Here is a 14,120-nt window from a genome sequence, read left to right as displayed (position 1 = left end):
GTCAAAAATAAATAAATAAAACGACTTGCGCGTATCAGAGAGCATGAAAATCAGCACGGGCTTGCTCGACCAGTCAAACACATGGCGCACGGGAAAGTGCTCCAAATATAGCCGGCACACACTGTCTGCAACGTGAATCCCAACACTCAGAATGCCATCAAACATTGCAAACAATGTTTGGGGGGGGGGGGGGGGGGGGGGGGCATTAACACCAGCAATTGTGAACTCTCCCAGTTCTGCCTCTTTACTGAAGTCATGTCAAAAGCCGTACAACCTGTAACACTTTCCATTCAAAAAAAGAGCTGCTCCGGGGTAAATCATGTCCCTGTGAAATTAGATTTCCTCCAACTCAGTGTTGTTAATCTCCTCTGTTTGAGCACTGAGAACAAAAATAATAATTAAAGGAATTGACGGTAATAATAGGAGGGTGAAGCTTGGGTTTCTCTCCAAACTTCTCTCCAAAGCTCATTCAACAACACCCCTCCCACCCCCCCCCCCCAACTTTTTTTGTTTTTGCCTCTGGTGTGTGTTTCTTACCCTCGCAGCTCTGGAGGAGTAGGGATCTTCGAAGAGCGCCCAGACCCGGGGCTGCCACCTCTTCCAGCGGCTGACCTTGCCGCTGCCCCCCGGGCTGCACTCCTCGATGCCCAGCCTCCTGCTGAGGTCCGCCTCGTCCTCCGCGTCCGCCGGCTCGCCGCTCAGCAGGTCGGGCGTCTCGAAGATGTCGAGCGCCTCCTCGGCGTCGCGGTGCTGCCTGTAAGTCATCCAGCAGCAGGGCTCCACGTCCGTCTCGTCGATGCCCCAGAAAGCGAGCTCCTCTTCGAAGAGTGGCCCGCACACATCGGCCGGGCAGTGCAGCTTGCCCGTCCGGTAGTAGTTGAGCACATAGGCGAAGACCCCCGGGTGGCGGTCGAAGAAATACTGGTTGGCTCGCGGGTCGTAGTCGGGGATGCTTTGCCCATCGGAGTCGGCGAGGAGGGCCAGCCGGGTTCCGGGCAGGGTCTTTAACGTCGTCCTGTACGTTTCGTGCCGAGTCCCCCCAACGTTGAGAACTATCCGCTCATTGTCCTCAATCTTGCCCATCTCTCCAGCTCAGACATGACTCGGAGAGGAAGATCTGAAGCTGTGAATTGTTTGTTTGGTGGGGTGTATTTTGGGAGGGTGGGGTGGTAGGTGGTGGTGGGGAAACTCTGTGGGTGAGGGTGGTGGTTGGGGGGGTGTTTGGATTGCTCTTTGCTCCTTATTAATGCCCCCCCCCCTTCAAAGCGCCACCAAGCCGATGGCAGTGTGTCTGTTTGGTGTTTTGCGCCGGCCCCCAGTCGCCGCTTCGCAGACAAGAAGTGAGGCGGGCAGGTGAAGTCAAACGGAATGACAGTTCTGCTCAGTATTGATCAGTCACCTCTTCTCCATCCTCGGGGATACAATCGACCTCTGAGAGACAGAGTCAGACAGACAGGAACAAAAAAAACTGATCGCCTTATTTCCAGAAAGTACGTGACTCTATTTATCTCTCCCCCCTCCTCCCTCCCTTATCAGGCAACACCCTGCTCCCAACAAACCACGTACAGCTTCAGTGCTGATGCCTCAGCATCTCCCCCCCACGGTGTTATTTACCAAACTGCCTTTGAAGGTCGCTCGGGGATGAAGACACGGCTGGAGCATTTCTAAGATATCGCTCACTTCACAATCTTCCTGTAGTAACCGGCTGCGCAAAGACATTTTAAGTCCTGGTGGCGTCCTCCGGGTCGTTCCCAAAAGCCAAACTCACAACACGCCCCGACAACTTGCTGCATAGTGACCCCTGCACACCACACCTTCTTCCTTGGCATTTTCCAATTTGCATTACCTGCGATTTCAGACGTGCATCTTCCTGGCTGCCACCTTGCAGCTTTCGGGTCTATTTCACTGAAATCGACATTTCACATCACAGAAGCTTCCCTGAAACGCACAGTAAAAAAACAAACACCCCCCTCTCCCTCCCTTCCTTCCAAAATGACTTTCACGGTATCAATCCATGCTTGCGTATTTTTTGTTTGTTTTAAGGCGCTGCTACCTCTTCCCCTTTGAACGTCTGCCAGCGCGAAAATAAACCTCAAAAGCTCCCGATTCACAAAAAAATAAATAAAAATATAGCGGCGATTCGAGGGAGGGTTGTTTGAAAACATTAGTCAATGTGGCAACATGTCTATGTAAGCTTTCGGAGTTCGCATACAAATAGAGGCTTAAAATAAAACAAATATATACATATATATATATACACATGTCGGCAGCTAATCCTGTTGATATTTTCAAGTGTCACCGATTGCTAATAGCGTTAAACTTTGCTCTTCCTCAAACCATTGTTGCCAAGGTTGAGGGCGCTTCTTTCAACAGATGGAGACAAAGCGGCCTCTAGCTACAGGTGCCAGTTAGCAGCAGCCGACACCAGTATCGGTACAGTCGTTGTAATGACTCCACAGTTTTATTTATTCTCTCAAAACATTTACCAGAAGGGACATTTTTAACAGCCCCCTCCCCCCCCCCCCAATTCAGTCAACTGCCTATCAGTTAGACATTTGTGTTGAAAGCCGCTCATTGACATCAATCAAAATGTGCCATCAGAATTTATTAATAGACTGCCTTGCAACGTATATTTTTCACTGCTGGGCTGAAGGACCGAAATACCCAGTTTTAAGGGCGGGTCTTTTTTTCTCCTCTCGCCAACGCTTGAAGAACGGCGAAAGGAAACCTCGTTTCAAAATATGCGAACAGAATGTGCAAAGAGGTGGGAAGTGTGACATTGAGACAGGCAGTAACGTCCCACTGAAGCCTCGGCTGTTCATGAAACACTGAAGTACTGAAACACTTGGATCAAGGTCGATCATCTTGTACTTTAGCAGTTTTTTTTTCAGTGGTTCTTTCTCGCTGACGTTAAGTCAGGATACACCATGTTCCTTTCCATATCATCACGCCCATGATGTGTAGGTACACCCACAATGCTGGATGGTGAGTAGCTTAGTGGGACTTCCACAGGCGGTGGTTTCCCCGCGCGTTTGCACGTCTGTCTCTTTCTAGAAGGTAGCAGTTGTGGGTTTGGAAGGTGCTGCTCAAGGAGCTTTGGCGAGTTGCTGCAGTGCATGTTGATGTTGTAGATGGCGCACACGGCTGCCACTGTCCGTGGTGGAGCGAGGGAATATTTGTGAATCAGAGAATTTACAGTGCCATTCGGCCCATCATGTCTACACCGGTCCTTGAAAGAATACCCTATTTATGCCCAGTAACCCCACCAAACCTTTGGACACTAAGGGGCAGTTTATCTTGGCTGATCCACCTAACCTGCACATCTTTGGACTGTGGGAGGAAACCGGAGCACCCAGAGGAAACTCACGCAGATACGGGGAGAAAGTGCAAACTCCACACAGTCACCCGAGGCTGTTATTGAACCTGGTCTCTGGAGCTGTGAGGCAGCAGTGCTAACCACTGTGCCACCGTGTGACCTCCGTGGGGTACAAAGCAAGTGGGCTGCTTTGTCCAGGTAAACGTTGAGCTTCTTGACTGCTGTTGGAGCTGCACTCATCCAGGCAAGTGGAGAATATTCCATCACAGTCCTGACTTGTGTCTTGTAGATGGTGGACAGGCTTTGGGGAATTAGGAGGTGAGTTACTCACTGCAAGATTCCTAGCCTCTGACCTGCTCTTGTAGCCACAGTATTTATATGGCTAGTTCAGTTCAGTTTCTGATCAATCGATGTTGATTGTGGAGATCCAGCGATGGTAATGCCATTGAACAACAGCGATTAGATCCCTGCAGGACCCCACTGGTCACAGGCTTCCAGTCAGAAAAACACCCATCGACGATCATGCTCTGCCTCCTCCCACTCAGCCAATTTTGGATCCAATTTGCCAAATGTCATTGGATCCCATTCTTACCTTTGTTATCAGTCTCCCATGTGGGACCTTCTCAAAAGCCTTGCTGAAGTCCAATGCATCATACCAAAGGCATTTCACTCATCTATACACCTGGTCACCTCTTTGAAAAATTCAATCAAGTTGGTCAGATATGACCTCCCCTTAACAAAACCACGCTGACTGTTCTCAATTAATCCCTACCTCTCCAAACACAGATTAATTCTGTCTCTCACAATTGCTTCCAATAGTTTCCCCACCACTGAGGTTAGACTGACTAGCCAAAGTTTCCTGGTTTATCTCTTCTTGATTAATGGTACCACATTGGCTATCCTCAAATCGTCTGGCACCTCTCCTGCGGCCAGAGAGGAATTGAAAATTATTGACAGCGCCCTCCCTGCCTGACTCAACATCCTGGCCCTGGAGTTTTGTCTACATTTAAGTGTGCCAGACCACCCCCCCCCCCCCCCCCCCGCCAACCCCCTCCCGCCCTCTGCCTATGTTGATCTCTTTAATTTTATCACAGTCCTTCTCCCATTGCTTTCTCCAGGGCAACACCGCAGCCAATCAGAGTTGATTCGCCAACCAATCAGCACCCTTTTCTCCTGTGGTATAAATTGTTATGATCATTTGAAATTTGACATTCTTGACTATTAATGAGTGCAAGATGAAAAACTTTGGCAACATGTCTCTCTTTTCAGCAATATTCAATACAGTATTTATTCTGGATGGCATACTCCTGCCCGCTTGCTTGTTGGGATGGTTGACAGGTTCCTTTAAGGATTTGCTGCCTCCTCCTTTTTAAAACAATGAATGTTGCCTCATTCTTAAAGAAAAAAACCTTGGTTAATTGAGCTCAATCGTTGCCCATAAGCTAAAACCCTGTTTCCCTTTCGGGTCTTTGAATGTGCTACAGAGTCATATCCATTTCTCTTGCACCTGCCTATTCAACTTCCCTTCGTTCAGCATTCACCTTGTTTAGAGCTTCACAACTACTTTGGTCAAAATCACAAATCATACGCTTCTGCAACTTCAACCAGGATATCATATTTCTCCATATTCTATTTGAGCCTCTGACTCTCTGGCCATAGAATGTCGTTTTTCATGTGGTGCCTTCAAAATCATGGCAATTTGTAATTTGATTGCTTTCAAGGAATCATAGAACATTACAGTTAAAATTCCTCAAAGTGACTTACAGCTACACTTCTAATTAAATTCTATGCCTGTACTGATCTATTCTCATCAATGTAGTGGTTGATTTGCACAACCACACCATAAATTTTGCATATCATATCTTTGCGTTCAAGAAACCATTATTATTTCCCTTCACATATATTACCCGAGTACAGCCTTATTCTTGCTCTTTCAAGTCTTAGAAAGACAAATGTAAGCATATCTGGTAATCAATTGGTTTAGCTATTGTTATGACCAGGTGAGAAGACATTAGTTGGATTTGCTCTATTGTACCTCCTCGGCTGGTCACAACAAAGGTTTAAGTTTCTTTCTCATGTGGATATGCCTTTCCGAATCCAAAATGTGTTCAACTATTTATACAGTGAGCAATAAGAAACCAATTAAAGTTTTCTTGAATCAAAGAAACAGAAAACTAAATAACCACTGAACTTGATGGAAAAAAATAACAAATATGATACGACACACAGAGATATCAGAAGGAAAATAAGTTAGAGTTTAATGTTAAAATTTAAAGAATATAAAGTTATGTGTCGATTACTTATCCTTGAGGTGTAGATTGTTTCAGCCAATTTGGATTAGTTGGTTTCATGAATGCAGTCAAATGTAAAATATGTTACAGTTATTAGGGATCTCAGTTCATTGGTCGATTTCTGATAGTTGACTTCTGAAATGGGTTAATACACTGCATGCAAAAGAGAGAGGCGGAGAAAGCACAGCTTTTCAACCTGCCTCTTCAGCTGAAAACTTTCTTGATACTACCTGCGTCACTTGCAATCTCTCTTTAGTGGCTGCCTGTTGTACCTTACCCAAGAGGTCTGGTGTGGACCTGCCCTGGCAGCCATTGTTTCAATATCCAGCACTTCACATTTTTACATCTCCCCAGACAAGTGTTGATTACTGATGGACCTAAAGGTTTATTTGCATTTCACATTCACCTTGGAGGTGGAAGTTTTAAAGCAGTTTTCTCTGTCACAGTTTAAATTTCAATGTTTCAATTGTAATTCTACAATGGAGCTGTCCAGAAGTTGGTCAACTGATGATACAAGATGTCAGGTGACTTGTGGCCGCCATCTTCAGTCGTTGCCTTTCATTGCCTTTGAAAAGTCATTTTAAACAGTTCACTTTATATTTGGTCAGCCATGAAATTACCGATTTATCACTCATGTACAAGTTACATCATTGTGACACTGCCCATTACCAGCTGTGGATGGACCACATAAAGCAAGACCTCAGTGTTTCCCAAAATCAACCACTGCTCGAGAATTATACAGAGCAACAAAGGTAACTGCAAGCTTCTTTTCTATCCTACCAACTATTTCTACCATCACAAATCCATCTACCCTGTCTCTTTATTCTTACTTCTAACAGAAAGACTGAGAAGCTGATATTTCTTGGTCCTTAATGCACTTTCAATCATTCAGTTGACTCTGCTACTTTTCATATTTTCCTTTTGCCAACCAAACGAAGGAATCCCTCCGACTGGTCCTGAAACCACATCTATTTTCTTTCCCACCATTCTTCTCCGCCTTGTCTCAGGCCAGAGAGCCAATTCCTGCGCCTGCAACTTTATTGCCACCGGAATATTGACCATCTAGCTTCCCTCTTGGATTCTTAACTAACTGATATTGCAAATAGTTCCTTTTAATTAAAAAAAAAATCTTTATTGTCACAAGTAGGCTTACATTAACACTGCAATGAAGTTACTGTGAAAAGCCCCTAGTCGCCACATTCCGGCACCTGTTCGGGTACACAGAGGGGGAATTCAGAATGTCCAAATTACCTAATAGCATGTCTTTCAGGCCTTGTGTGAGGAAACCGGAGTACCCGGAGGGAACCCATGCAGACACGAGGAAAATGTGCCGACTCTGCACAGACGGTGACCCAAGCCACGAATCAAACCTGGAACCCTGGTGCTGTGAAGCCATAGTGCTAACCACTGTGCTACCACGCAGCCCACAGAATGTATCTCTGGCTTATGGGCCGAGCACGCTTCCGCTGCGCCACTTTCAACCAGCACTCTTGAATGCCTCAATTCAAACCTTTTCCCAATGTGAAGCCACTATTCTCAGCCCTTGCCACAATTCAAAAGTTTAGGACTGATCCTGTATCTCAATGCCATACTCCCACTCAACCAGCATGGTCCCCTCCTCTTTTCAAAATCACTATCATCACACCTTCCTCAAATATCCACCTTTAACACCATTTATTGCAAATAACTTCATTAGCTCTGACCTTTCCGTTCTCTCAAGTACCCTGAACATGTTACCCCCCATATCTATGGCAATTTTTCCAAATTCTTTGCTCAGTTCTATCCATTATATTTCTTTCTTTCTCATGCCCTTGAAATGGCTCATGGTCAAAGTTACAATCAACATTCTATTCAACAGTAATCATGGTACGTGATCCATCCTCACTTTCTTCAATTATTCTATAGCCTTCAAAATTGTTAAACATACCTACCTGAAGTCTATTGGCTGGGGATCATTAGTTATCCCATGACTCTTGGGAGTACGAGCTCCCCCAGTGAGGGGGGGGGGGGGGAAAGCAGGGAAACATTAGCAGTTGCACATGTATAAATATAGTCGGCCAGTGTGGTACCGGCTAGTGAAGGAAGCAGTGGTGAACTACTGCTGCTGTGCACATATTGTTGGAAATAAAGTTAATTTCTATAAATTTGTGCTGGATTCTTTATGGCCCTCACAAAACTGGCGACGAGGGTTAAAGTAGGAGAGCTGGACTTTTGTTGGATACAGGTTAGATTTTGTTTCGTTGCACCATGTTTTTTTGTACCTCTTCACGGAAAATTGGATGTCTTTGATGTTACGCTAGAGAGTTGGAGCCAGTACGCAGAATGGTTGCATTCCTACTTCCGGGCGAATCACATCACCGAAAATGAATGGCAGGTGGTCATTTTGCTAACTACCTGTGGCGTGCATACATTTTGGGTGATATGAAGCCTTATGTACCCAGTCGCACCTGACAGTAAAACTTTGGTGAACTTGTGCCCTTGGTGGGGCAACATTTTAACCCAACTCCATCCACGATAGTCCAGCATTACAGGTTTAACACCGTAGAGAGGACGCCTGGAGAATCCCTTGCTGAGTTCTTATACAGTTTACGCAGGATTGCGGAGTACTGTGACTATGGTGACACTTTGTCAGAGATACTACTTGACCGTTTGGCTTGTGGCATCAACAACGCAGCCACCCAGAGGAAACTGCAAACTGAGCCAACATTGACTTCTCAACAGGGTATCCAGATAGCATTGTCCCGAGAGTGTGCAGAATGGGTAGTGCAGGAGCTGCAAGGAATGGGGGTGCATGCCTTTGACACGTCCCCCTTCTGTCCAAGAGCATCTCTCTACATCCCTGCTGTACCTTGGGCGGGGCGCCGTAAGGACCGGTGGCAGTGGAGAGGGAACCTTCTCCAGAATCATTGGACAAGGAACCGTGTCAGTGTAGGATTTGTTGGCGCCAAACCCGGTGTGGACGCGAGTCCTGGGGGCATTAGAGGGGCCTTCGTAATGAAGATAATATGTTTCACTTGTGCACTGACTATAAACTTACAGTGAACACGGCTTCCCGGCTCGATTGATATCCCATGCCCCTGTATGAATATATGTGGCTGCCCTTTGGAATGTCCTCTCCCTGTGCTATTTTTCAATATGTCACGGAGAGCATCTTGAGAGGTTTGCCACATATCACTGTTTACTTAGACAAAGTATTGGTTACGGGTGCTTTGGAGCAGGAACATTTGCCTACTTTGGAGGCTGTTCTTAAACGCTTCTCAAAGGCTGGAATCCGTTTACGTTGTGCAAAGTGTGCCTTTCAGGTGAAAGAAGTGATCTACCTTGGTTATCGGGTGCACCGCGAAAGTTTGCACCCCATCGCGGAGAAGGTGCGTGCAATCCAACAGGCCCCTTCTCTGACGGACGCTTCGGGTCTTCGTTCTTTTCTTAGCCTCGTAGATTACAGCGGGAATTTCCTCCCCCAATCTGGCAACCACTCTGGCCAACCTTCTGTTGATGAAGAATCATGCCTGGGTTGGGGTCAGCTGCAAGAAACCACTTTTCAGCGGGTGAAGCAACAACTATCATCATCCAGGTTACTAGCCAATATGATCCTCAAAGCCTTTGCTCATCAATTGTGATGCATCCCCAAATGGTACTGGGGCCGTCCAGTCTCACAAGATGGAGAATGGAGCTGAGCAGCTGATAGCTTTCACCTCCAGTACATTGACTGCAGCGGAAAAGAAGTATGCGCAGATTGAAAATGAGGGCCAGGCAGTGGTCTTTGCGTTGAAACGCTCCACCAATATATTTATGGCTGCCACTTCACTATCGTGACTGATCATAAGCCTTTGCTTGGACTTTACAGCAAGGATAAGCCAATCCTGCCCATTGCTTCCACCTGGATCCAGTGATGGGCTTTGCTGCTCACTTGGTGGAATCCTAGTACTAGCAGGTATTCTTGAGAGCATATACCAGGGACCCAGATATCGAATGCCGATGCGCTGAGCCAATTGCCTTTGTCGACCAGCTCTTTGTTGACCCCCATGACAAATGAGGTGGTCACAACCCTGAATTTTATGGACTCCTTGCCTGTCACAGGATCGTGGATCCATGAGTGGACCCAGACGGATTGAGAAACCGACATTGAGAAGATGGCCCAACACTGCCCTGTTTGCCAAGAGCATCAGAAGCTTCTTCCGGCCGCGCCCCTATATCATTGGGAATGGGCAGGGCTGCCTTGGGCGCACTTGCATGCAGATTTCGCTGGCCCTTTTCAAGGATTCATGTTCCCCTTATTAATTGATGCCCAATCGAAGTGGCTCCAGGTGCACAGGAATGAGGGAACAACGTCCTGCGCAACCATCAAGAAGATGGGGACCCCGGCGTTACCTTTCGACAAACGTGTTCAATCTCTTACCGGGTGCAGCCCACTGTCGTTTTCAATGCAAGCATTTAGACAACATTCGGTTACAGAAGGCCGCCTCTGTCGCCGCTTCCCTGTCCCCAGGGATTGCTTCTCCAGCTGTAGCAACTACTGGATTCAGATACAATGGATGTTCATTCTTAAGATCTCCCTTTGGTGCTGTGCTCACGGCCTGCTCCGATCATGACAGAACCCCACGAATATACAGATGCTGAGATGATGGAGGTTCTTGGCTCTGACTCTGAGATGGGCACACAGGTCAGCTCCGAGGGGGAGTCCTTGGTTCCACGACGCACAGACTTGCCGCCGTTATGACGTTCATCTCAGAAGCGCCGTTCGCCTTCTCGTTATGCGCTACCAAATTCAGTGCCTCCTGTGAATGATACCCAGCCTGCTGTAAAACGAGTCTGACGCCATCCTTTGCCAATGTCTTTGGTGAATTCCTCTGACTTTGCGGGGAGGGATGTTATAACCTGCCTGAATCCTATTGGCTGAGGACTATTGGTTATCCCATAACTTTTGGGGAGTATGAGCTTCCGCAATGAGGGGAGGGGGGGGTGGTGCGGGTAAGCCATTATCAGTTGCATCTCCAGCCCATAGAGTCTGTTCCACCATTTGTGGAAAGCACAATCGCTTCACAGCTCCAGGGTCCCAGGTTCGATTCCGGCTTGGGTCACTGTCTGTGCGGAGTCTGCACATCCTCCCCGTGTGTGCGTGGGTTTCCTCCGGGTGTTCCGGTTTCCTCCCACAGTCACAAAGATGTGCAGGTTAGGTGGATTGGCCATGATAAATTGCCCTTAGTGTCCAAAATTGCCCTTAGTGTTGGGTGGGGTTACTGGGTTATGGGGATAGGGTGGAGGTGTTGACCTTGGGTAGGGTGCTCTTTCCAAGAGCCGGTGCAGACTCGATGGGCCGAATGGCCTCCTTCTGCACTGTAAATTATATAATCTATGATTTAATGAGATCCTGACTGACCTGATGGGAAAATCCTCAACTCCACTTTGCAGCCTTATCCCCATAAACCTTGATTCCCTTACTGATTAAAAACCTCTGTATCTCATCGTTGATCACACTTAATGACCCAGCCTCTGCAACACCCTGTGGTAATGAAGTCCATAGTTCATACCCTCTGGGTGAAAAAAATTCCTCTTCATCCCAGTCTTAAATGGGTGACCCTTTACTCAAAGTTTATGGCCTCTGGTCCCAGACTCTCTCACAAGGGGAAATAACGTCTCAGCAACGACCCTGTCAAGCTCCCTGAGAATCCTATATGCCTCAATAAGATTGCCTCTCATTCTTCTAAATACTAATGAGTCCAGTCCCAATGTACTCAACCTCTCCTCATAAGAAAATCGATCCATAGCTGATGCCAGTATATCTTCCTCAGATAAGGCTACCAAGATTGTTCACAGTATTCCAGGTGTGACAACAAGACCCTAAGAAATATGGAGTAGGCCGTTTGGCCCCTTGAGCCTGCTCTACCAATCAATAGGATCATGGCTAATCTGACATTCCTCATGTCCACATACCCACCCTTTTCCTGTAACCTTTGATTTCCTTACTGATCAAGAATATATTTATCTCAACCTTAAATATACACAAGGACGCTGCCTCCACAGCTCTCTGTGGCAATCAGTTCCAAAGACTCACAACCTTCTTGAGAGAAGAAATTCCTTCTCATCTCAGTCTTAAATTGACACCCCTTTCTTCTTCTAAATTCCAATGAGTAGAGTGCCAACCTGTTTAGCATTTGTTCATAAGACAATTCCTCCACACCGGGTGTCATCCTAGCTCAGGGTTTTCCAAAGTGCATGGCGTGACCTGCGGGTGGGCCATGGGCAGGCGGTGGGAGGGCCGCAAAACAATCAATCATGGCGTTCCCGCAGAGGTCTTGATCATGGGAGAAGCTCCCAACGACTGCTACTGGCATTTCTATTGAGAATGGTGGCCGCTGCCACCTTTTAAATAAGAAGGATATGAGATTGTGCGCATTCCTCCGGCCAGAGGCGGCAGCAGTGAGCAGGTCATGTGCTGGCACATACACTTGCTGTCAAGCACCCTGGATATACGTGCTTTTGGTGCCAAATCACAGAGGAGAGCTTCCATTTTCTATCTGCAGGCAAGCAAGGCAAGAGGACTGTGAAGATGAATTGTTTTCTTCAAAGGAAGAGATGGCCAGAGCCCCAAAAAGGCAGTGTATCTACTGGCCTGGATCTTACAACTGAATCTGCTGGAGAGAGCTGCACGGGAGAGTCCATAGAAGGACAGAGCAGTGTTAGTGTTACATCTGTACGGAACTCCAGGGTCTCTGGTTAACAGCCTACAAAGAAGAAACTTAATTTGGGAACAAAGCAGTATAAAGATGATTTCTTGAGGTATGGTTTTGTCAATTGTGCCGCAAGGATGCAAAGCTCATGTGTGTTATATCAGGGAAGGGCTGGCAAAGGGGAGCAGAAATTTCAGATTTTGAAAGAGAAATGGTGAGTGAAAAATTCCTTTTGAGATTGGGACCCCAAAGTCAGTTATTAACTTACAGCTGACTCCAAATTAAAGGAATATGCTTCTATACCTGAACTGTAACACACATAAAAAATTCACCAGACGTGTATGTCAGAATTCTGGAGTAGCATCTCCCAAGATTATCGAATGTTGAGTAAAGCAAGCATTTTCATGATATTACTCTTCACTACATGTGCGAGGTTGGAGAGGAGAGCGATTGATCGCGAGGACCAAGCCGGCTCCCCTTTCGCATTAAAGGTAAGTGGCGTGTGTCACGAAGGACAGCCGGCGTGGGCCATGGAGGTTGCCCTGTTGGCAAACGTGCATCCTGGGAAGAATTGTTTAAAAAACTGTTCTAGGTGAACCTTCTCTGAACCGCCTCCAATGAAATAATATTTTTTGTTAAATAAAGGGACCAAAACTGCTCACAGTATTCCAGTTGTGGTCTTACCAATACCTTGTACAGTTGCAGGAAGACTTCCCTACTCTTATATTTTAACCACTTTGAAATAAGGACCAACATTCCAATGGCCTTCCTGATTACCTGCTGCACCTGTGTGGTAGCTTTCTGTATTTTGTGCACAAGTAGCCACAAGTTTCTTTGTGTTTCAGCTTTCTGCAGTTTTGCTCCATTTAAGAACATAAGAACTAGGAGCAGGAGTAGGCCATCTGGCCCCTCGAGCCTGCTCCACCATTCAATGAGATCATGGCTGATCTTTTGTGGACTCAGCTCCACTTTCCCGCCCAAACACCATAACCCTTTATTCCTTTATTCTTCAAAAAACTATCTATCTTTATCTTGAAAACATTTAATGAAAGAGCCTCAACTGCTTCACTGGGCAGGGAGTTCCATAGATTCACAACCCTTCGGGTGAAAAAGTTCCTCCTAAACTCAATCCTTAATCTATTTCCCCTTATTTTGAGGCTATGCCCAAGTTCTTCTTTCAACCGCTAGTGGAAACAACCTGCCCGCATCTATCCTATCTATTCCCTTCATAATTTTATATGTTTCTATAAGATCCTCCCACATCTTTCTAAATTCAATGAGTACAGTCCCAGTCTACTCAACCTCTCCTCGTAATCCAACCCCTTCAGGTCTGGGATTAACCTAGTGAATCTCCTCTGCACACCCTCCAGTGCCAGTACGTCCTTTCTCAAGTAAGGAGTCCAAAACTGAACACAATACTCCAGGTGTGGCCTCACTAACACCATATACAGTTGCAGCATAACCTCCCTAGTCTTAAACTCCATCCCTCTAGCAATGAAGGACAACACTCCATTTGTCTTCTTAATCACCTGTTCTTTCGTATACTCAGTTCTTTTGTTCTCCCTTCCAAAATTAACTTCAGATTTTTCCACATTATACTCCATTTGCCAACTTTTTGCCCACTTACTTAACCTATCAACATCTCTTTGAAAATAGCATCCCTCTTGCAACTTGGTCTAACATTCCGGCGCCTTTCGGTTACACGGAGGGAGAATTCAGAATGTCCAAATTACCGAACAACGTACCTTTTGGGACTTGTGGAAGGAAACCGGAGCACTCGGAGGAAACCCACGCAGACACGAGGAGAATCTGCAGATTCCGCATAGACAGTCACCCAAGCCG

The 14,120-nt window shown here is 46.5% G+C and overlaps 1 protein-coding gene across 3 annotated transcripts in view; it reads right to left on the bottom strand.

Annotated features, from left to right (window-relative positions):
* Positions 1 to 1,953, bottom strand: part of LOC119954990 (potassium voltage-gated channel subfamily C member 2-like) — a 171,772-nt gene extending 169,819 nt beyond the window's left edge. Inside the window, exon 1 of one of the 3 annotated variants that reach the window (XM_038780764.1) lies at positions 538 to 1,953. In XM_038780764.1, the coding sequence (XP_038636692.1) occupies positions 538 to 1,083 (546 nt within the window). In that variant the 5' untranslated portion in view covers positions 1,084 to 1,953. The remainder of the gene's footprint in view (positions 1 to 537) is intronic. The other 2 variants (XM_038780765.1, XM_038780763.1) reach the window with 2 other exon arrangements.
* Between the last annotated feature and the right edge of the window lie 12,167 nt (positions 1,954 to 14,120).

Source organism: Scyliorhinus canicula, chromosome 20 (genome assembly GCF_902713615.1).
Source record: "Scyliorhinus canicula chromosome 20, sScyCan1.1, whole genome shotgun sequence".
Classification (NCBI taxonomy): Eukaryota; Metazoa; Chordata; class Chondrichthyes; order Carcharhiniformes; family Scyliorhinidae; genus Scyliorhinus; species Scyliorhinus canicula.
This window is presented reverse-complemented; position numbering and strand designations above follow the sequence as displayed.